Source organism: Pungitius pungitius, chromosome 12 (genome assembly GCF_949316345.1).
Source record: "Pungitius pungitius chromosome 12, fPunPun2.1, whole genome shotgun sequence".
NCBI lineage: Eukaryota > Metazoa > Chordata > Actinopteri > Perciformes > Gasterosteidae > Pungitius > Pungitius pungitius.
This window is the reverse complement of record NC_084911.1, coordinates 8661080-8685474: the sequence shown is the minus strand read 5'-3', so window position 1 is coordinate 8685474 and position 24395 is coordinate 8661080. Positions and strand designations below refer to the sequence as shown.

General features: G+C 44.8%; 1 protein-coding gene across 6 annotated transcripts in view; it reads right to left on the bottom strand.

Moving 5' to 3' along the window:
- prkar1b (protein kinase, cAMP-dependent, regulatory, type I, beta) overlaps positions 1–24138 on the bottom strand; it is a 46035-nt gene extending 21897 nt beyond the window's left edge. Inside the window, exons 1-4 of one of the 6 annotated variants that reach the window (XM_037476264.2) lie at positions 23814–24134; positions 22623–22810; positions 13338–13508; positions 10630–10721 (exon numbers count right to left, since the gene is read on the bottom strand). In XM_037476264.2, the coding sequence (XP_037332161.1) occupies positions 10630–10721; positions 13338–13508; positions 22623–22796 (437 nt within the window). In that variant the 5' untranslated portion in view covers positions 22797–22810; positions 23814–24134. Of the gene's footprint in view, positions 1–10629; positions 10722–13337; positions 13509–13698; positions 13852–15624; positions 16185–17589; positions 17690–22622; positions 22811–23813 lie in introns of those variants that run through there. The other 5 variants (XM_037476270.2, XM_037476266.2, XM_037476267.2 and 2 more) reach the window with 5 other exon arrangements.
- Between the last annotated feature and the right edge of the window lie 257 nt (positions 24139–24395).

The following is a 24395-nucleotide window of genomic DNA, read 5'->3' as shown; positions in this document are numbered from 1 at the left end:
GGTTCACTGATTTGTCCTAAACTGAGTGCACAGGCATGTGTGCAGCCCGTTGGGGGTCCTGGAGGTTTACAAGTGGACATAACAGTTTACGGCTGGTGGCAATGACCACTTAGACATGGTCAACAATGTGGGAGGAGAAAGGGAACCCTCACTTTTCTAAATCTAGCCAGTGCTTTTCCCAATTTTCCCTTAGCTTTGGTTTTGGGGCCTTCAATTATCATTTTTAGGTCTAAAATATATATTTATTATTTTGCAATTGTCCATTGCACACTTCAAATGTATTTCATTCAATTCTCTGATGGAAATTAGGTAAACTAAGATTCAATGGGGGCGGACATTCATATGAATTAAAGTCTGAAGAGGACAGGTTTGAGTAAACTGTAATTGAATATTGGAAGTTGCATTTAAAACCAATGGAGGGCAGATAGCACACTGTGTTTTTATAAAAGCAGTAAAACTGACTGACTCACTTATCCACAAAGTGTAGAAGATTGTACCAAAGCAGCCAAGGGCCAGTCCTGACCTTTAACGGCTGCTGACACCTTTTAAAGGACATTTACATGCAGTGCATTGAGCAGACCACCTGAGAGATGGTATAACCCCTAATATAACATTCAAGTGCAGTGCTGAGGCACACATGCCCAATATTACTCAATAATTCATGTAAAAGTGCAACATGAGCAGTAAGGAGATGCATCTTTACTGCGAACGGATTAATCCTCATCAAGCACACACCAGACAGCAAACAATGGGGAGTGTTTAGCCGATGATGTGACGCCCCACCTCATACACTCTGACATACTTGAAAAAACCTACAGTAGCTGTTGTTTCTATAAATTGAGAGTGCAGGTCTGCTTCTCCAATGCCTGTTTCCTGCATCAAATGTATTTTACATTTTATTTTGAAAGGCCATAGCCTTCAACAGTGGTTCTCAAACGGGAGTAGGTTTTGTAAATTAATTTAAAATGAGCATCCATTCAAACATAGATTGTTAGGGAGTACATGACATGTTTTAAGGGGTTCATCACTAAAAAAAAAGGTTGAGAACCACTGACTTAGAAGATTGGCTGTCCTTGACGTGAGAAGTCTAATTGAAGAATCCCAGGAGCCTGTGTTACCGTGGTGACCGCTCCGAGGGTTAACGCGTTTTAAAGGCTGACAATGATTCCAACAAACATAAGCAACAGCTTGCATAACAAAGAGAGGAGGGAAAGACTAACTGACATAGTAGCTTTGCTCAAACCTTTGAGCCTAATCGAAGCGGTAGTCCTCAGATAAAATATCGGACTGAACTACCCCTGAACCGGGCCACTGGCACTTTGGACTCTGCTCCCCTGCCAATGCCAACTTTGTGAGAAGGCGATCCCGCCTTGTCGCACCCTCACCAAGCCCAGTGCCTGGAGCACCCGAGCTTTTCCTCACACTCTACCCGGCGCCTTACAACGTTTGTTAAGCACACTTTTTTTTACTCACTCGAATATACAAGCTCAAAGTTTGTATGTTTTTACAATGCAACAATTTATAAAGGTTTAAAAACTCTCAGGCTCTCTCATTATTCGACTGTGACTACCGTTTTGGAACAAACACACGTAGACACATTCAGGTTGGCACCAAAGAGGTGATAGGCAGAGTTGCATGGCAGTGGAAGAAAGGACCATCCCGAGGAGGAAAAGAGTGAGAAAAGAAAGAGGGGGCAGTTGATGGGAGGATGTGAGGAGAAATGAAGATGTGTTACAGGGCGGAGAACAAACACCAAATACTTTGACAGGATCTCGATTGTAAATATATGCCTCCTCCGGATCTTTGATGTGTAGAATCATACGATTATTTTATGCTACTGCAGAGAATAGCTGAATCGTTTTCCTCGCAAAGTAGCGTTAATACGGCCAACATCGCATGTTCCCTCCTTATATCCTGCACCACGTCTGTAAACAATTTGAATGATTTGAGTTTAATTTAGAGAGGGGGATCAAAAACTAGGTCACACATTTAGCCCGATCTAAACACCGTATCGCTGGCAACCTGGCCCAGACAAGGTGACAAGGCCGTTTGATTTTACAGGCCTACCTGATGATCCAACACACACCACCTGCTCACGCAGCCATGATGTCAGCCTCAAAGCATCACAAACATGTCCAACCACGCAGTCTCTCCATTCTTTCCTCTCACTTGTTTCCATTTCCATTCTTGCATTGGCTCAGTTGAGATCAGAGGGTTCACGCCTATGCGATGGTTCTGCATCAACTTCTCTAACCTTCCGCCAGTTCGTTTTAACTTGTTTTCCTCATGCTGTCGGTCTAGAACACACTTCAGTGTTTGGCATTTTCACACTTTCCTAATGCCCCCTGTCTCTGATGTTTGTTGCCCCGGGACAGGAAAACGCCAGCTCTTCCTCCACTTAGACAGAAAAGAGGTCAGGCTGAATCAGGCGCTGACAGATGTAAGCCTCTACCGCTCTTGTGTGTCCACGGGGGGGGGGGGGACGTGTCATCGGAAGGACAGGAAGAGAAATACACTTAGAGAGAGAGAGAGAGAGAGAGACTTTTTCTTCCTCATCTGATATGCAAAGATAAATAAAAAATTGTCATTCAACTGAATGGATTACTGTGTATACGTGTACAGGAGTTATGCCTCTCTTGTACTATCTCTCTGTCTCGCACAGTAGACACACACACAAACACACACACGCACACAGACAACACACATATCCTGACACGTAGCTAAACATCACAGGACACGCTTCTGTCCCGGGGGGTATGTCTTTTCCCCTTCTCCACCCTCCCCTCCGCTCCGCTCCCTCCCTCACTCCCACCTCACAGAAGACAAGCACTGGGACAAGATAAGCGTTTGTGAAGCACGTTGGGATGGAAATGGTTTTTTGTTGAGGGGTAACACCTGAGAGGTGTTTACACAACACAGCGCATGCCCGCTCAAACATATATGTGGTCATGCCGCAAACTGAGAGGACTGAGGAATAGGGAGGGGAGGACTAGTGGACCGTTAGATGGAGAAAAGTGAAGCATAAAGTATCGAATACTAAAGGCTACAACTATACACTGTGTTTGTGTTGTTGTGCGTGTGCGTGTGCATACACCCCATCCACCCGCACTGTGAGCAATGAGCATGCATGACTTTCAATAGGTGACATCTGACTGACGCAACCGACGTCTTCATCAGACATGCAGCCTGCAGACCTGAAAGGTGTTGAGCAACCGATGTGCTACCACAATGGAATGTGCTAATGTTGCCACCTGGAAATGTCATTGGGCTTTCGGCTGGATACAATTCTCACCGTTTAGGGATAAAAAAATATTATTGAGTTTTGAGGTCTGAAGCTTGTTTATTGATAAGGAATTAAAGGTCATTTTATTACCACAATTTAGAGAGGCTAATGTTGCTTCCTCAATAATGGAAGACTTTGGGAAGAAAGAAATCTCTGGAATGCCATAAAACTATTACAGCACAGATGACAAAACACAACCACAAACAACGAACAAACCTCCTTTATTTAATTTTGGACCACTGTCAACCAAATAAAAAAAATAAAACATTCAATGTTAATGTTTTACTGACGGCTATTTGTCTGACTGTTTTACTTCCCAATGTCTCTACATTTCTCTGATTACCATTAAATCAGTTTTTGTCAATGCTTCTAGGGTGTCTCGCAATAGATCATAAAACATCAATTAAAAATACAATAATTCCTGCAACCATAATGCTGAGACCACTTAGAAGTTGAGTCAGAGTAGGTACTGTAGAAAACTAGAGCAGCATGAATCACCTGAAAAAACACATTTTCTCTGCGATGACCTAAATTCCATATCACAAGCTCTTTGAGACATCGCACATTCAAACCTCTCAGGCATGGAAATGAGCTGAGCACCTCTGTTCTAAATGAACCCCCGACCGGAGTGACATCCACAAACCAACAAGGAGGTCATGGGAGAATTAACATGCTATAACAAGACTGTTGTCTGTGCCTGTACACTGGAACCTATCACGGTAGTGTAGACAAAGCGGACGGGATGTATACAATAGGAGGCCATGGGCCAAGCTCGGCTGTTCTGTAGGGCGCTAGGCTGCTCTGTCCCCCGGCTAATGTGTGGGCTGTGCTTTGAAGGGTTACAGGAACATCACGTCCTCGCAGCAGGGGGGGTGGTGGGGGGGGCAAACTCTTGCCAGGAAGTCACTGTCATGCACACTCGCACATTTTACGACGCATATCCATTCGCTTGAAATGAAGCGTGCCGCTGTCCCGCCCTCAGTCACTCCTTATCAATATACTCCAACTACAGTAAACACACACACACACATCCTTCAAGTGTAAGCGGTGATTTGAAATAGGTCCTCTCTCTCTCTTTTATGTGTTCCTCTCTTGACTCTCACTCTCACAGCAGTCGAAACGCGTTTGAGGGCCCACCTGGTTGGAAGAGATCGAGGAGCTGATTCCCTACTTCTCCCACTGTCGACGTTTGATCAAACTGCCGCTCTAATCTAAAATCAGCACTTTTCCTAGACACCGCCAGACGTACATGAAGATGCCTGCATACATGTGCAGACAACTTTGTTCAGACAGCTTTAGTACCTACGCACATGTACGCAGGAGAACATGCTTGCACACACACACACACACTCACTCACATTAATGGTATTAGCAGCTGAAGAGGCAGGGATGAATCATAGCAAGCTGCAAAACCGGCCTGCACAGACTGTAGGGTACACTTTGGAGGGAACACAACTTTCTTAAGGGACTCCAGAAACCAACACTAAGCCATGACTCACTGCTTTCTAAAGAACTTGGACGGAGAAACGGATGGAGTGACGGATGGAGAAAAGATGCAGGGGGCGGACGAGGCAGCAGGGGACAGGTTAAAGCACAGCAAAGGCTGTGAGAGAGGACAAAAGTTTCCAGCAAACAGCTCAGTAAATGTCCACGAATGAATGAGTGATAAGTGTGTGTGTGTGTGTTATCTTCACTATCTTGCACACATGCGTACTTGTACGGATGGGAACTTCCTGCAGAGTGTGTTTTTGCGTAAGTTGGCGTCGCGTGGTTTGCATGGGCGTAAAGGTGTGGTTTGGTGAGCCGAGGGACAGATGTTTGTGCCGGGGGGGGGGGGAGGTGCCGCTGCTTGGCCCTCTGCGCACTGGATGGTGGTGGGGATGGTCGCGGTTCAGTCAGGCCTGCAGCTCTCCTGTGGAGAGTGACCTCATCGCCTGGCCCCTGGCTTTTGTGGCGGCAGCACAAAGCCATGCAGGGGACGAGGACATGAATGTGGGGGGAGGGACTAGATGTGAGTGTGGATGCAGAAGTGAAGGAGCCTGCGAGACCGAGACAGGGAGAAAGGCAGCAAGAGTAAAAGGGGGGAGAGAAAAAAAGGAGGACCACCACGCTCTCAAGAAGATCGAGGATGAGAACACACAGAGAGTCAATGAGGGAATCAGAAAGACAGGAAACATAAACGCAAGCAAATAGACTAAACATTTAACAGAAACCTGCTGAATAGTTCATGCATTTGTTGCCCAGCCCGCCAGGAAAAACACATCACAGACGCAGTTAAACAGTTAAAGGAGTCGTCCACTTGAGCACATAGAGAAGAGGGTACTCAATACAAGAGACACAAATAGCCACACTACCGACACTGCGGGATATTTCCTTAGCCACTCCAAAATTGGGAGGAAACAGATTTTGATGGGAGAAGACAAACATCCAGCAAAGCATTCAGGGGCACAGCGCCCTGTATAAGCACCACCACAAACTTCCAGCAAGGACATCAAGGAAGACAAGTGTCCTAAGACGTGGGCACACCATTTCCCTGCATGTATTTGTGTCCACAAAGGACGAGTGTGGACTGACTAGCAGAAGCTATGATGCTAGAGATAGTCGATGTGTGTATTATCAGCGTGTGGCAGAAACACCCTCTAGGGGCTGCTGCGAGGTAACAGCACACCAAGGCTCACGCTACGGGACGATGGAGGTGTGAGAAGCGCGAGGCCGTAAGTGTGCATTTGGTCGCAGTCGACCAAAAGAAACATTTTGCCTCCGAGGGTTAATTTGAGAAACAGCGTGTCTGTAAAGACATTCACCGGAACGCGGGGTTCAGGTTTCACGTCTCCTGATCTGAGAGCTGATTCAGATAAATGCCCTCAGATATGATGATGTGATCATCTGATATGACTATCTCACATATCATCCTCTTTTTTGCTTTGTCCCTTCACAAAGGCCTTGAATAAACTTCTGCTGGAACACTAGACGATCTCTCCAGCATAATTTGGTGTCTTTCACTTCGCTTTTTTTTTTTTTTTTGAGGTTTTCGGTCTCTCCCTGATTAATGTATAATTGAATTTACGCCGATTTAAGCAAACACACAAATACACACACAGACAAAGAGTGCCTGTACACTAAAGATGTTCCTTGTCCGTCGGCAGGGGCTAGTGGGGAAGGTGCAGAGGTCAGGATTTAGGGGTCAGAGGTCAACTAATCGATCACTTCATCAACTCATTACTCTGCTTCTTAATAAAAGGACTAAAGCAGGCAGGATGAGGGAAGCAGCACCTCTTTACAACCCTTACCCCCTTTGCATCCTTTGCTATGACTGCAAAATGTTGACTGACGTGTTGACAGTGCTAGTTAGTTTTGTTTTTGTTTTAATTAGATGGTAATTTTATTTTGTTTTGAATGAGCCTCATCTCTGCCAGAGACACAGACAGCAGGGCTTCTTATGTTGGTTTTCTCCCCGGTTTTGTGGTATGGCGGCATTAGTCTAATGCATTCAGAGCAAGATAAATTGATGATCTATTAGTTTGTGTTAAGGGAAAAATAAATGCACCTCAGATTTCCTTTTTCCTCTTCCTCTGTAATTACTCTCTCTCTAAATGTGACCTCAAAGAATTGCTGTTCCGCCCTGCCTCCTCTCTATCCGTGCATTCACACTCTATCAAAGTAAGAGATTGTCAAGGTCATCTACGCAGGTGTGCAAAACAAGATAAAAAAGAAATAAACAGCCAAACCTTAACATATACAAAGTCGACAGCTATCAGAAAATCATCATATCACTTTAGTCGGAAGTTAGATAAGAAACACAATAGAAGCTGAAACAATGTGTGTTTAAACAGCCGATGGACCACATTAAAAAGGCCGATGCTCAATAGGCATGAAACGAGGGGAAGAGGTTGATTAGATAGGCTAAGAGTGCACCTGGACAAACTGGTTCCAGTGCCCGGACACACACACAGAATCCTGTAAACTTGACATCCATCTATATCCAAATTGGTGCAAAACATCAGCGTGATTTCTTCCCGTTATCAACCCTGGCCTTTTCTTATCGAGACCTTTGATCTGAAACCTCTTATCTGAGTGCTGTTAGTTAGCTGAAACCAAAAGGGAGTAATCATACAGCCAAATGGTGAGATAATAGTTTCAGTCTATGTGATAAGGCCATGGTTACAGTATTGAGACAGCTGGTTGCAGGCAGGTTTGAGTGTTAGTAAAGCAAGTTCAGCACAATGTGATATCAAACACCTGCTCCGATCACATCTGGCGGGCTTGCCTCTCTGTTTGTGTGAGCATATCATAATGAGGTCATTATGGCAGCTAATGTGAATGTGAGTAAAGAGGTCCAAAAAGATTCAACATTGGTTTGGAGATCAGTGAAGGTCAAAGAGAGAAACTTTCCCTTTATGCTGGAATATGTTCATTCCTTTACAGTTTGTATTATAAACAAGCAATGAGCTTTTTTTTAACAGCAAAACCAAACATTCCTGTATTGCTTCAATGTATCTACACTGACTTAATGCATGAGTAATGTTAGAATGTGTGTTTTTCAAGATAAATCTGAATAATATATACTTAAAATACTTGAAAAAATGAAAACTATGTGCTTTGATCTTTTCATCTCTATATCCTTCTCAACTCGCCCACAAAACTGCCTTATAATTACAAAAACAGTGTTTAGCTGGAATCTGGAAGGCAGAAATGTGTCAAGGTTTCACTTCCATGAAGGTGAGAAAAGATGGAATACACACACATACACACATAGACACACAAATGCTGCTGGTGGAGCTCAGAAACGTTTAGGCCATGAAGTTTGACACGTGGAATGGTGTGTTAATCAAAGACTCCACATCTCCAGCTGGAGCAGCCTCAGTGGGAACACAGTCTGACATGCATACTCCAGAATGTGCTTTTGTGTGTGTGTGTGTGTGTGTGTGTGTGTGTGTGTGTGTGTGTTTCTCATGATAATGTAATCCCTGTCATCCTCTGAAGTGATGGTGGTATTTGTGGGCATGGTTTTCCGTGTGTGTGTGTGTGTGTGTTTGTGTGTGTGTGTGTGTGTATAAATCGTGTTTGATACACCCAAAATTCAATTAAAAGGTTGAATCCGATCAAATAAAATATGTGGATGATTGTCCACATGATTGTCGAATGTACATTCAATTTGGCCATTATGTATCAATCAAGCCAAAAGTATGCATGTGATGGGTCCATTCTGCAGATTTGTTTCCAAACCAATAATTGTTTGAATTAACAAAAGTGATAAGAACTTTTAGCTGCGTGCATTAAAGTGAATTCACACACAGATATAGTCCATTATTTCATTGCCTATTAGAATAAGTTGACGACTGGCGCTAGATATGGTTACTAACTACAAAGTTAAAACAAGCCCATGTGACATACTGCAGTACAGTATATGGCTTCAGCAGAAGAACTTTTAGAAGGACATATCAGTAAATTAAGAAAGGACAAAAGAGGATAAGACAACCAGGAAAAGGAGAGCGAAAAGAAAAGGGCTTCGTTGTTTCATTCTCGCTCATTACCGAAGGGGACAACGATAGCATAATATAGTGCTAATGGGGGGACAATCGTGTGGAATTCAGCTTACATAACTGCTCACTGACTAATTACACAACATGCTTCCTTCACACACGGACAGCTACCGACCCCATCTATTGCTCTATCAAATACACTCAGCCAAACAAAAACAAAAAAAATCAGCCGTTGAAAGAAGTCAGAAGTTTTTGCGTCTAGCCCTCTGTCATCCAGTGATGCACTGACCCATCCTCCTGATGTCAAGCACAGAGCAATCTTCCATTATCATTACACTGAGACCACATGTGCAAGAACATCTGATAACCCAAATAGACAGCTGTTTGTAGAACGAGGAAGGAGTGAGAAACTGAGAAGGAGGAGGAGAGAGAGAGAGAGAGAGAGAGAGAGAGCAACGACGGCCGTGCAGTCAGACTCCATCTGCTAATGTGCGTCAGTCCCCGACAGTTCTGGCACACCAAAAGAAGCCAATGTACTTCATACCGTGACTTCATAGATGCAGCGACAGAAGGCATCAAAATGCAACGACCAACACCCTGGAGCTGAGAGTGCTTTCATTTTCCACTTATATAGATACATACACTTCTACAGTCATTTTCGGAACATTGTTCATCATATAAAATGAGCTGAAGTCACAGATGCACCTTCACAGTCAAAGAGAATTCAGAGAATAGCCAAGTATCTGCCATGTCAAAGTCCAATCTAGCAAATCAGACAATGTGTTCGCTAGCTGCGTGTTTGCCCACCAATGACAGAACAAGAATTCCTGTGTGCATTGAGTTAATGGGCGACGCGAGCTATGTGTAGCGAGACAGCAAACATGACAGCCAGTCGGATGAATTCTACATCATGCATGGATTCATGGGCCGCCCTCCGACGCCATTACATAGCTCGGCATGCCAAGAGGGCCTTGGGTACATTGAAACCTGATGGTTTATGGTCTGCTGCCGCATATTTTTGTGGCGTAAGCCCTAATCGGCCACATCAGCCACCCAAAGTACGTGGTTTTTCAAACTGTCCGGGCCCATCACGCGCTGCGCTCCGCTCGGTGCTGCTTCAGAAGCACTGACGTGCAATCAGGGGTCCGCATGCCTGCGCCAAGGGAGCCGCGGCAAATTGTCAGCTGACGAAAGACTGGAAAGAGTGTGTTTTGCGTTTGGTCCGTGAAGGCTTTAGCCATCAGGAAGGCTCCAGTGTTTTCCTCTCCATGGAGCATAATGGATTCTCCCCGGCAATAAAACACTATTCCGGTTGGCGGCTGCCACCTGAGAGCCTTTCCCACAATACCCCTTCCTCTGTCAAAGCCAGACCCTGCCATCACTGAAGACACGGGACAGATGGGAGGACGGAGGGACGATGGTTGAGGGGAGGAATGTGAAAGAACAATGGAAGGAGCAGATGGTATGAAAAAGCAGGGGGGGGGAGAAGGGGGGGGGTGGAGGGGGAATTGGCCACTTATTTTCTAAGATGACTATTGAGAATCGTTGATTTCTCAGCAATGTGTCTCGGAGCAACCGCCCTGACATACAGACAGGTTACCGTGACAACCAGCAACACAACACACACAGACACACCCAGTTGCCCAGTTAGCTCCACCCTTTGCTGCACACCTCCCACTTCTGCTGCATCTGTCCATGTTCACCCCTTTGTGTCTCTGCAGACTTTAGATGAGCAATCAACACAATGACCAAAAAGGAAGTACACTCTGGAACAATCGCCTGTTTATGATTCCATCCACTTATGTTGTGCAACCTCATTAAAAAGGCTGAGATGGGGGGGGGGGGGTTACAAATGTGTTGTACCTTCTTTCATTATCGTCCAGGTGAGCAAACAGCACATTCTTGGAAATAGCTTTGGCCAAGGCGGTCATGGTCTTGTAGTCCTTGGGGATCACCTGTGTGGACAAAGCAGTGATATCTGTTACAGTCCACTGCATTACACTGCACAGGTGGACACATGAAACAGACCACCACAAAACACATAATGGGCCCGGCTTCAAAGGCAGGCTAAATTGAGTAATTAAAGAGCAGCATATTGGCAAACTCTGAAAGGAATATCCGGCACGTGCGTCTGCGTATTTTTGGGAAAGCCCATCTGTTCGGGGATTACACTGCAAATGTCACACAGCCTTGAAAAATTCACAAGGGGCATGAACTCATTCATAAAACATGCATTTTTCTGTCCCAGACTGTGTGTGGTGTGTGTGTGTGTGTGTGTGTGTGTGTGTGTGTGTGTGTGTGTGTGTGTGTGTGTGTGTGTGTAAGGTAATGGCAATGTATGTAGGCACACGAAAGCCAAAGAAGTGTGTATTCATGACCTGGAATCCTAGAAAACGCGTTTTAACGTAGGCCGAAAAAGGAAAGAGAAGGTCAAAAAGGACGAGTGACCGGACAAAACGGGACGATTCTTGCTGGAGAATCACTTGAGAGGCTCTAGGAGTGTGTCCCTGTGTGTGTGCGTGGGTTTTGTCTGGTGGGGGGCTAGGTTATAATTACGTTAGAGCAACAGATGTGTCCACATGAAGACGACCACGCCGCGCTGTGCACAACATGCACATGCACACACTAGACCACATCACATGGCTTAGAAAGTAGTGAAATGTATCTATCTGCAGCACCCTGGGCCTGGCCACTCAGTGGGCAGAGAGAAGAGGAGGAGGAGGAGGCCCGGGCCGGGCTTGAGGCAGATGAGGTCACAGATGGCCCAGAGATAAAAATGAAGTCATTTTGAGATTCATATTTGAGGTCAGACACTTATCATTGTCAGACATCGGTACTGTCACCCAGGGTATCAATAAATGTCTGGGCACCCAGCTTGTTTCCAGCTTTTGAATCACTGTCGTTACTTCTGCTACTTGCCAGGGTGGGGTTTTACAAATTCTTTTCTCGCCAATAAGTCAGAGGAAAGCCGCTTAGGGAAAAAAATAATTTCTAATGATTTACCAGCTGTGCCTGCAAGCAGCCAATCAACCTCGGTTGCATTGTTACATGTGTACTCAATGAAGTTAGACAAGCAGAAACTGAAGTAAGGCTTCAGAATTGGGATTGGATCTGCATTTTTTGCTTCAACGACATTACATAAATTTCCTAAAATAAGCTCTTTTTTATATGCCCTTTACAGTTGGATGAAAAACGGAGGCCCGTTTTGTCTCCACGCCTTCAAGTGGGTTTTAACAGTAGTTCCCATCAATCTGCGGTCAGCACTGCAAATCACCATGTCATCTGTCAAATGTCATCTCCGGGCCGACGGGCCTCACGATTTGTTAAGACTCACGGCGCTTTACAGCAAAGCTCCTTTTAATCAGATGAGCAGGGTTCGCTAATTGATTGTGCTCTGTTTAACAGCTGCTGATTTTCACACTGGATTCTTTGATGACTATGATGATGTAGAGGGTGTTGGCACATTTATAGCATGCGTGTGTGTGTGAGTGTGTGTCTGTTAACTTGGTGTAAATTGATGGTCGAATAAACTGCTCTTTCATGCTGAAGCAATAATGGGCTTTCATCTTATAATTCGGTTTTAATGAACTTTTCTCTGATGGCCTGCTGCGTTGACTAAGCACACAAATTCATTTCTTTTATGCATGCAGCTGACGTGGCTGTCTGGTGTGTCCATCTGTAAGTGTGTGTGTGTTTATGTGCGCATGTGTGTGTGCTAGTCTGTGAGATAGTGAGTAACACAGCGAAGAGAATGAGGCTGGAGATCTTCAACACATCAACACATTACTGCAGTGTCTGACTTCAGAGAAATGAACACAAATGCATGAGTGTGTGTGTGTGTGTGTGTACACACCTGACACACACACACACACACCCTCATGCATTTGTGTTCATGGCTCTGAAGGCAGACACACACACACACATTCACTGAACGCTTCAGTGGCCATGCGATTACAGCGTGGTGATGGGGGTTGGAGCAGTTTTGTCGTTACCCAGCAATCAATGGCGCGTCAAGCAAATTAAAAATGAACCAACAGGCCCATGATAACATTGTACAAAGTATGTGAAGATATTAGCGTGTGTCTATCAAATAAAATGACTGTAAAGCTGTCGTCCTGTTCAGCACATCTTCTCATTTCATGAGTGGGAGTGTGCCATAATCCATCTTTACGTCACAAATGTTCAATCTCAGTATTCGTGCCGAACATCAGTTCAAAAGCTGGTTCAGCAAACAAACATTAAACCATGTCCGCTCATTAATGGCTGTACAGCTCGTCTCCCTTTTCACTGTCACGACGATTCGATGGATGTGTTCTCGAGTGGGTGTCAGCTCTGTTTCCAAACAAATAAACAATCAACCTACTTGATGTTTTGGCTCGAATATACTTATCCCGATTTTAGAGTGTGGTTTTCTATTTTTAAAAGCTTTTTAGTTCACCTGTGCCTGCACAGCTGTCATACGTTTGCGTGCCAACACGTCAATGAGTTGGTGGAAACACATCAACACAACAACAAAAAAATAGATTTGTGAGTAGATGTTGCCGCATGCACCCCCAGGGTCTAATGCTGACCTTGCGTACGTAGCTGACAGCGTCCTCTTCGGTGTACACCTCGGCGCTGACCCCTCCCCTGCGGCGCCGAGCCTTGACAACAGGGTTGGGTGGTGGGGGAGAAACCTCATCGTCGTGGGAGTCCGACTGGCTGTTAGATTTCTGGCGTGCCATGATCTGCTTGCATTCTTCCTGTAAACACAAAAAAAGGCAAGACCAGTTTTTTATGAAGCATATGCAACGAGGGCGAGAAGAAATGGGGTTAAAGTTGTTATTCAAATCAATTACATAGCAAACGGCCCATCAAACTAGTGCCCCTGTTGGACAAGCTCATTAAATGCAAAAAAAAAGTGTGCATACGTAGAAAAATACAATCAACTACCACTGTAGCTTTAGTCAAGACAAACAAGGTCATCTGAGAACATCTGGTATTCCTTCGAAGCACAAAAAAAATCGCACAAAGACGGCTTGACAAACGTCTCCGGACACCTCGGACACCTCAACGTCAGGCGTCTTGTAGATTCTTAACCGGGTCACACTCTACAGTGGACATCGTGCTGCCTGAAAAGCATCAAAGATTAATCTCTGCAAGCCTGAAAAAAAAAGGCCCAGCAAGGTAGTCTCTCCTGCTTCTCAAGTAAGGAACAACAAGGAATAAAGACCAGAAACCAACGTTCAAAGGAGCGACTCTGAGGCTTTTGACCCGCTGTGTTTTCAACTGCCGCATACGATAAATCACTGATTGCGCACTTGATTAACACATAAGCAGAAGTACACAAAGAAACCACTGTAGGCTTGTTAATGTGTGATTGCTCTGAGACAAGGGCAGGGATAACAGGCCTTCATAGTCCACTGCCTTTTGTGTTGCCAGTAACAATGAATGAATGAAATGAAGGAATAAACACAGACCCGCCCCGTGTCTGTGTTTATTCCTTTATTGGAGCGCATTGGGTTGTCTAATAGCACAGCGGGGAACGAGTTGGCCGCATAATTATTCACCACCACATGTTTTGGTACAGTAACAATAGAATCTGTTGGCTGGTTTATTGCATTGCATTGCTGGGTAGGCCAGAAACAAAACAATCTCAATAGGGAAAGAACTCCAGGAAGGCGAGTAGTAAGAGGTGGCACTCTTAGGCTGCAGGACAGAATCACCACACCGATAGAAATAACCAGCCCCCGGAGAGAGAGAGAGACGAAAGGTGGAGGAAGCAAGGCAGGAAGCTGGGCATCTGTCTCTCCTGCTCCATCACAAGGAGCCGGCGCTGGGACCATTCTCGTTCTGGTTTAAAAACTGTGAAGGAATTCCTTAACTCATTGCTAAGAAAAATATTTCAGCACGTCCAAAGGTGGCCATTTTTTTCTTTGTAACAAATAGCTGTGATTTAAGTTCATCTCGGTTGTTCTGAAACAATAAGGAATAGCAATAAGATAACCAATAACCTTATAAATTCCCATCCTATTATTGATCAACAAGGACAGTAGTCAATATGGGAATTTTATTGCGCCACTTCTACATTTCAAAGTGCCACCATTTTCTATGAAGCACAGTGAGGCAACTTCTTTCTCTGCAAACTGGCGAGTGGAGACGTAAAGAAGAAGACCTGGAGCAGCTGGCAGCACGGTGATTACTGAGTGCCTTGAGCAGGGAGCAAAGATGGCTGCTGCTTCACTCTGCTCACGGGGAGGTAAAGACGCGGAGGAAGTGTGGGACAACCGGTGACTGAGAACTCGCAGTGACGACAGGAAGCAAAGTAGGTGACCTGAAAACGGAGATAAACAGACAAACAGGCAAACTGGCGTCACGGTGACGAATGCTGCGATGATACAAAACAGAAGACACCTCAGCTTCCATTTCCCCCTCATTCTTTATGTGGTCACCCTCTTTCTGTCCCATTCTTGCTCTCTCTGTTGACCTTTATCTGTACAAAAACAGTGTGACGATCACGCACATACCCAGACGCACGAACGCATCTTGCTTACGCAGAGTCACTCTCTAGGGGAACAAGGCCAGCGGCGGGAGAAGAGGTAGAGCGAGATAACGGCATCGGAACACGCATACGCGATGGCACTAACACATGCACAGGAGGACTGCAGGGGAAGAAGAGCGCTTTCACACTTCAGCTCAAACCAGCTGTGCAAAAAGGTAACGCACGACCTTTTGCTTAAGACAGCGAGGCAAAAGCTACGACAAACACATCCCTTTCTCCCGAGCAGTGTCGATAAACACATCGGGAAAACCTCAGGATCGCTGTTAAAACACACACACACACACACACACACACACACAGGCGGCAAGCATCTTCACCTTGAAATGAAACTTCCCACGCATCAACAACAGTCCAAGTGTGTTGCATTTGACTTGCCTCCTGCCTCCATCACATAGCACCGGTTCGCTCGAGGTAGGTTTAGCAGGTATTTACCATGGCATGGAGGGCCCTGGGCCAGGCGTGCTGTATGTCCCCTCGGGAACGCACCAGGCATTAGGTGTGGGTGTGTCAAAGCGTGCGTGGGAATCAACACACCCGAATCCCCAGCTCACGCACACCTGACACACAGGCCAAACAGCAGCAGCTGTAGCATCTTCCCATTCCAGCACAGCAACCCCTACGGGTAGGACTACCTCCGGTTAGAGTGCGTGTGGGTGTGTGTGCAAGTGATCATTGATCAATCCAGGCTCGTGTGTGTGAGAGAGTGGAAAGACGACTGTAATCCCCACGACAGAGCAGCTGAAGAACAACACTAGTGATGAAAACACTGATCACAGCAAAAAGCCTGTTCCTCCATCGCTCCTGCGCAACTCTGTGTCCCTGCTTCCTCAGCCCTCTCACTCCTCCTTTTTCTCTCTCTCTCTCTCTCTCTCTCACTCTCTCATGCACACACACACAATCATCATTCTCTCGCTTGCCCCCCCCGTCACTATGACGACAGGGTGCTGCGAGCATCCTGAATAGGTGTCGGTGGGAGCCACGCCGGCTCACACACACACACACACACATCTGCATTCACACACGCTCTGACGCCTGTTGACAGATTGTCTCGAACTCATCCATCTCCAGGGACTCTGTTCACAGAAGAAGATACAGAAGTGGTCCCCTTAATACCGACTTCTGTTCCGACCAAATGCCGTGTGCCAACGGCTCCAAACATTCCTGTGCGGATGAATCATCGTCCCATACATCCCCCCCCCATCCGCGTGTGCCAGACACTGGTCTGTGCCATGCAGTGTCTCCCATCACTCCTTTGTTGTTCTTCAGCCCCACCGGCAAGCTTTCCCCCTGGGTCACAGGGTCAGGCTGCATCAAGTGAGTGCTTTGTGGCTCCAACAAATCCTCATACTGTTCTGGTCCCAGGGCTCAAAAAACCACAAGCAGAAAACAGCAGCACGACAGTGTGACTTCTGATGCCTGGTGAGTGTAAATGCATATGCAGTACAGATGGAGCTTCGTTATGGCGATGTGAGCTGAGAGAAGCCGCATCGCTAGTACGTCTCTAGCGAAAGCAGAGGAAGACTTTTTCTTGGAGCGCAATTCACCACCTGCAGGCCTGTGCACAGCAGCCAAGCAAAAAACCTTTTGGTTTTACCTGTTTTACCTTTTTTGCTCTGCTGTCTTTGTGTATTTTCTGTGTCAGCCTCTCTCCGCCTCCCTCTCTCCTCGGCTCTCCTCTGCTCTCCCTGCGTCATCATCAGCGGCTGGATGCCAGGCAGAGAGAGAGGACGGGAGACAGAGGGCACAGGCAAAAGCACTGTAAAAAAGTGGGCTTTCCACACAGCCGGCGCGTGTGTGTGTGTGTGTGTGTGTGTGTGTGTGTGTGTGTGTGTGTGTGTGTGTGTGTGTGTGCGTACGTGCGTGTGTGAGAGAGAGAGTTTAGCAAAGCAAAGCAGAGGCAAAGAATGACAGACGGACAAAAGACGACACACATGCAATTCCAGCCAAACTGGCTCACATCAAAAGGTCACTGATATTTCACCATTATTCAAAATCCTCGAAAATGAGTGGTCGTATTAAAATGAGCCTGTCCTGTTTTGTTAATTCCCCGAGCCAATTTGCACAAGGCAGATATGAACAAAAGTTAAAACCAACTCTCATCCTTATCCTCTTCATGACTAACAAATATTAATATTAATCACTCCATCCATCATGCTCAGCGCACGCATGAACCTAGCATAAAAGTTCCGTGGCCTCGCAAGCAAAAATACATCTAAATATCTATTCTCTCACAAAGCGCATTTCTGATGTTATCGTGAAAAAAAGCTTCCATAAACGGTTACCTTGGGTAGCCCTAATCCAGCGGCGGAGACGATTTCACTCTGCACTGCCAAAGCTGAAAGCATGCAAGTGGACCAAAAACAACACCACACACACACACACACACACAGTTAATGAAGCATGGAGAGCTGATCCACCGGTGGAGCTAACAGTCTACTCATCACTCTGTTCCACACCATTACAGCACCACAATAGACAGAACAGTCTGCTGCTGTATTTGGGCTGTGTGTCAGTGAGAAGAACTCGCCTAAAAAAATAATGTGCATTTTCTACGCTGTCGGGAACAAACACAGACTTGTCTCGCTATCCTGACATCAACTCTTGCTTTTTAGGATTTTTTTTAGGATTTTTAAAATCTCGACCCTCAAACGTAACAGCAGCTTCAGCAAGATGAGAGCCAAAGATACAGGAGGAGCAACATCTGGAATATAATAAAGGATGCTAGTGGGAGTTTCTTTGGTTTTGATGGTTGGCTGTTCTTGAGTTGTTGAGTATTTTTATATAAAGACTGCAACATGGAGCTAAAATCTGAATTTAAAGGAAATTTATTTTCACAGATTTCACTATTTTTCAACATTTTATAATTTACCAAATACAAGGAAAATGATTGATTAAGGAATTTATCCTCTGCTTTTTCTGTGTCTAGATGCAACATTTCCCGACTTTCTGTGTAGATCTGTCCTTACCCCGCTTTGCTGTTTCTGACTTCCAACACATATTCTGTCCCTCTACCACCAACCACAGATCCAGTGGGGAGGGCGGATGAGAGGGGGCAAAGAAGGACCACCGGGGAAAAAGTGGACTGCGGTCCATTTTACCTGTAGGGGCCTCCAGGGTGGGCTGGGCAGGGGGTTTAGGCCTGGGTCACTGCGTGCACCCCGGGATGATTTGACAAAACACTCCGCTCCCATAGTGGTAGTGATGAGTGAAACAGAGGCTGGAGGCACTAATTGCACCATCCTAAAAAACTGTGCGTGTGGGACATAGAACAGTACTGCTGGTTTGCAACATTACCGGCAGACATTCACAACATAAAATAAACTAAAGGAAAAAATATGAATATAGTGGAGATATTTCTGCACCTAATTCTGCTCTACAATGGATTCAACAACGATCCAAACCCCTGTGACAAACTGTCAATCAGAGGCTTCCGAAAAGGGTGGGATTTGTTATGATAGGTCCTGGTGACAGCTGAATGGGTGGCGGCACGGAAATGCTTCTCGTCTTACACAGGGACGGCGATTCAGCGGCTGATTGACTGATAGACTGACAGACAGAGTGAGGAGCTCCCATAATGCAACGTGACGGGATCTTTCACAAGCAGAGCCGAAGCGGCGCGGTCACGGCATGCTTTATAATGTTGTGGGACGCTTATGTAGAATTAATGCAACGCTTGCCAGTAGAATGTAGGGACACAAACCACTATAGTGGTATAGCACTTAACAGTCACGTGTTTTAGCATAATTAAAAAACATAGAAAGTAAAAATAATAATTAAAAACCATTGGAAATGAATTGGAAAAAAAAACAAAGTACAATAATTTTGTAAACCAAAAGAGAGAACTATGTGCTAATTGATTCATTCTTCAAGTAATAAAAAGATGAAGAACACAACGGATGATAGAGAAACTGTAAAAAGCCTGGAGTAAATCATGAGACCCAAACATGTGACAGCCCTGTGAGCATAACGAATACAAGGGGGCACATTCAAACACACAAACACAACTAAAAACAAACAAACACACACACAAGAAGCACAAATTGTATAACAAATTGGCCATGTCAACGTCTTGGTAAAATGATCTCTAAAATGTTTGATTTGAGATCCCAGAACAGTGGCAGGGCATCGTTAACCAGATGTGCTGCTTAGTCTCACATCAAAGTAGCACACACATGCAGTGCAGATGGAGTCACGCCTGCAGACGTCAGTCTTTCTCACAGAAGGTCAAATAGAAAGATAAGGAGGACAGGGGAAAGTAGAGCAGATCTCCGATGGACATGAGGTGAAAAGTTGATTTTCCCGACTGACCAGGCAGAACCAGCGTCCTCATGCTCACACTTTCAGTCCTTGTACCTTGTAGCTGACTGATGAGAAAACGTTACCATACCTCATTAGGCACATGACTGTCAGCAAAAGGACTGCAACAATGAACCCTGTGTAGGTGAAACACACTGACTGTTCATTACTGTTTTTTATGTCTTTTAAACTTTTGTATTAAAAAGTAATCAAACTTAAGTGAAGATACCATAAACTCAACAGCCTTGACATAAACATTCAGTAGCAGAGACAAACACCAGTTTGGGGATAGTCTTGAGAATGCCCTGGTAGAAGTTGTTGTTTTTTAAACGTAGTGGGTCATCAATTAAGTTAAACTCCTCATAAAATGACACACTAAACTGAGCTCATAGTGCTGAAGTGACGAGAACACTAATCTGAAGATACTGTTTGACTGATCACAGGAGTCCTTGCTGTGCATAATTAGTCAGGATGAAAGGGAGCGAGACAAGTCTTATTTTCCCCATTCACTATTTCAGCAGACATGTTATTATACCGGGAAAAAAAAGTTAACAAATAACTCGCCAGACCAATAATTAACTGTGTCATCAAGTTGATGTATTTGTGAGTTAGAGTACAAGCAGTAGAGAGACACCAAAGAGAGGAGGAAAAAAAACGTAACATCAAAGGACAAAACCAAGGGAGGGGATGATGGAGGAACTGAAACGGAGAAAAAAGATTTTCCAGATAAGATTGTGAATGTTGTATGAAATGGATCCTGGGAAGATAGGAAATGAGGTTAAATTAGGTTTGGAAAATAGGGAGAGAGACTAACCTTGTGATCTAATTGACACACAAAAACACTTGAACACTTAAGGTAAAATAGGGGGGAAGAGGGAATAAACCTTGTGAATAAAGGGGCTCATTCAACACAAGATAGACTACAGTCTATCTATCCTCTACTGTTGCCTAGGTTACCGCCTGCACTGGGTGACGAGTGAAAAAAGAAAGAGAACGCAGACAACATAGAGGGTGAAACACAGCAGAAAATGTGATGACAATAGAGTACTTTCTGTTTTCCCTTTGTGTTGACAACAAGAGATTCAGACTCTGAAGGACTGCGAGGGACAGACCCGACACCTCGATTTAACAAAACTTGAAATGCTGTTTGGTCCTGAAATTGAATAACAGAACAGTGATCAAACTTAATGACAATACAAGAGGTTATCGGGATAAAATGGACAGGAACCAAATGTTGCCTGAATAGTCAACCTGCGGCAGAGGAAACAAGCACAAAAATCTTTTGGACATTTGGAGGGCTGAAACCTGCAGGTTTTTGTTTATTCTAACCACTTCTTTACACCAGGTGATTTCACTGACCACATTTCAACAACATAAGTGTTTAAGCCCTCCTCCTTAAGCAATGCAGTTGATCCTTACTACTTTAAAATAGGCAGTTTTCTATCCTGACTTTTGACCTTGACACAGGGAGACAAGCATCAATTGCATACACTTGGTTTGTCCATGACATCCAACATTTTTGAAAAGCCGTCTGGGAAAGATCAGGGGCACTTACAACATTTCGGGGGAGTTGGTTTGACCGGAACACAACAACAAAAAGACTGGTTTCATCTTCATATAACTTCTGGCAGACTATAGGCACGCAAAGTGCACTGCTGCCTTCCGCCGGTTCGTAACAACAACACGTTTAAGGGTTTTGCAAACAGAAGTTAAGTATGTGTTGTTGTGCATACCGGCGGGGACGTGAGGTCCATCTGGCATTCTTACGTCAGGTGCGAGCTGTCGTACTCACGGAATCACCAACACCCTCACAGACAGAAACAAGTAATAGAACGGGTACCTTAACACTGCGCTGATGTATGACGTATCGTCCATTTGAGTTTTACATGATGCAAAACCACAAACCCCCTTTTCTCTGGATGGCCAAAACACCATTTCCTCTCGCGTAAACAGAAACATTATGTGCTGCTGTTATTTTGTCAATCAAGGAAGCAGTGAGGCTATTGCTTTTTTCAAACCAAAGGGTTTGGTGTTTGCTGCGTCAGACACATAGCCGGCGCAAGAAGAGATTGAGGACTGAAAACCAAAACATGAATAGAAAAATCTCTGAGACACGATGAACAGAGCACCACAGGCGGATGCAGAAGTGGCGACGGGGGGCTGATTAAAGGCTACACATAACCAACAACTTTGACGCACTTGTAACAGCAGTGGAAGAGTAGAGCACATTGTTTAACCAAAGGCATCATATGATCCATTCATTATCAAACTAACCACATGCGTCATGTCTCTGCTTGATCAGAGAAAAAGTGTCAAAAAAGATGATTTATTTGGTCTAAATTTGAGAAAACTTAGCTTGCATTTTAGGGGAAATAACAATTGACCTGTATATCCTTCACTACTTCACAACAGTATTAAAGAAACTCCAAGATATTCAACTTAACACCTAATAAACACAGCAGGAGTCTGTGAAATGTTATATAAATGTAAAAAAAAAGTATCTTGCAACTGTAGAGGTGCAAGTCGGAGCCAATAAATTTGCCTAAAAGAGACGTATGCAAAACGCTATCCTATCTGATCAGCCACAGGAAATGCTTCACAGGTGCTATAACCTTATTTCCAGACTTGATATTTTTTCTTATCATCTCACAAAAGCCTTTTGCACTCTCCAGCTATTAACTTTAAATGAATGTGTCATCTCTTTTCTCTCTCTCTCTCTCTCTCTCTCTGCTCACGGACAGGCGGACACCAGCCTTTTACAGATGCTCCTTTCACATTCCCGAATGGATTCTAATGTTTCAAATTCCAGTTCAACCATATCAATTTAATAAAAACAAACTAAAACAATGTTTGCCCACAGTATCTAACTGCAAATTAACATTCGTGTAATTTATCATATTCAGGTTAAAAGTGCATTCAAATTAAGAACTTCAATGTCACCGCATAACAACACAGAGCCCCACATTAGACAGAAAGATGGTTAGAAACCAAAACCCCACTAAACTTTGTCATCACCAACCTTCTCCAGCTTTTCAAAATGCTCCCGCAGGAACTTCATAGGACGCTCAGGCTTAGCGATGCAGAGGTTCACGATGCACTCTTTGAGGATCTGCTGGATGTTGTGCTTCTGCACAAAGATTTCACAGCCCTTCAAGCTCTCGTCTTCTTCCAGAGTGGAGGAGGAGGTGGCCATCTTATCTTTTATCTCTGTGGCAGTGGGGGAAAACAGGGTGGACCATGAGAGGCAGGGAGGGAAAGCTCCATACAGAAAGTGGTAGAACAGGGGCAAAGGAGGGGCATACGCAAGGAAAAGAGGAAAGTCGAATGGAGAATGTCAAAATCTTGTTGCTTATTGTCAAGGACCTCCAGACCAACTACTGTCCGTTGGCAGTAGCCAAAGCAAGACATTAGATGAAGGCAACAGTGTATAATAAAAATAGATCATTTTGTTTACAGTAATAATACAAGTTGGTGTTGCAGTTATGGGGTTGAGCGATATGAGGCGATATAAGGTCCCCCCTTAAACAAAGAATGAGGTGTTGTGTTTAAACCACGGGATTTACTCCTATGTTATATTGTTTTATTGTCATATTTGGGGAAGTGTATTGTTATTAAAGGGTATATCTGAATGCATAACCAATGCATGAGCATTAATTCCCTCTGTATGATTGTTTGTAGATGAGGATGACTGAACGTGAACGCTTGGAACACTGCTATTTGTGAAAGTAAACACTTGAGCGGGTCAAGTCGATTATATGACAACAACAGCTATGCTTATGTCAAACCACGTCAGATAACATAGTAGCGTGTCTGTCATAGCAAGCCAGGAAGCCGAGCAGGTGTATCTACCCTCAAATCACTTCCTCATATGGAATGGTGTGACAGGATGTGTTTCTCAATGCATAATGAATCTAAATCAGTTATGCATTGAGGTCATGGCACCACGTTGTCCACGCAGCAAACGGTGGCATCGTGTAACGACTTCTCCGTGCACACTGTGAGGCAAGTGATGAAACTGAGCACCTGTTCAGCTGCATTCAATAGACAGCTCGTGCAGCTAGCTTTTGCTGAGACTAAAAGGACAAGCCGAAAAACACAGCGAAGGGGAATTCACTGCGACGTAAATGAGGAGGGGGGGCCCTGATTTTCTCCGCTATTTGGTGCTCACAAAGACACGATCTAATCGGCGCTCTCTCCCTGGTGCTCCTACCGTTATTCCTGGAGGGATGCTGCGGGAGAGAAAACACCTCGCCGGTGGTGTCAGATCGGTGGAGGAGGGCTACCGTTGGTTAGCCGGGATGCTGCTGCTGCTGCTGCTGCTGCTGCTCTGTCTCGGTGATACCTCGGCTCGCTCTGCGTCAATGGCGATGACGTCAGTCGGTCACGCTCTCCACCGCAGCGGCGCCGGGTCCGTTTGCAGGTGAAGCGTCTTTAAAGTAAGACTGCGCTGCTGCAAGATGGGAATTCGTTTTGTCTGTAAACGGGAGGAGAGCGTGTGTGATGAGGATCGGGAACGTCTAGGATGCAGGTTCAGACCTTCTTACCGGAAGGGTAACATAAAAGGGAATTCGGCTAAAACGTGTATTTTTTAGATTACATGTTTCATTTGATTTGCACTATGTATTTGTAACAACAATATCAGTTTGCATCTTCATATATTAAAATGAATGCACACATCAACCTAAAATTAAAGTTGTCTCAGTATGGTATTGTTTTTTTTGTGTTCATTTTAGTTTTCAAATTATACGATTAAAGGACTCTCTGTTTGCGGTTTCCTTTAACTGGCAATCTA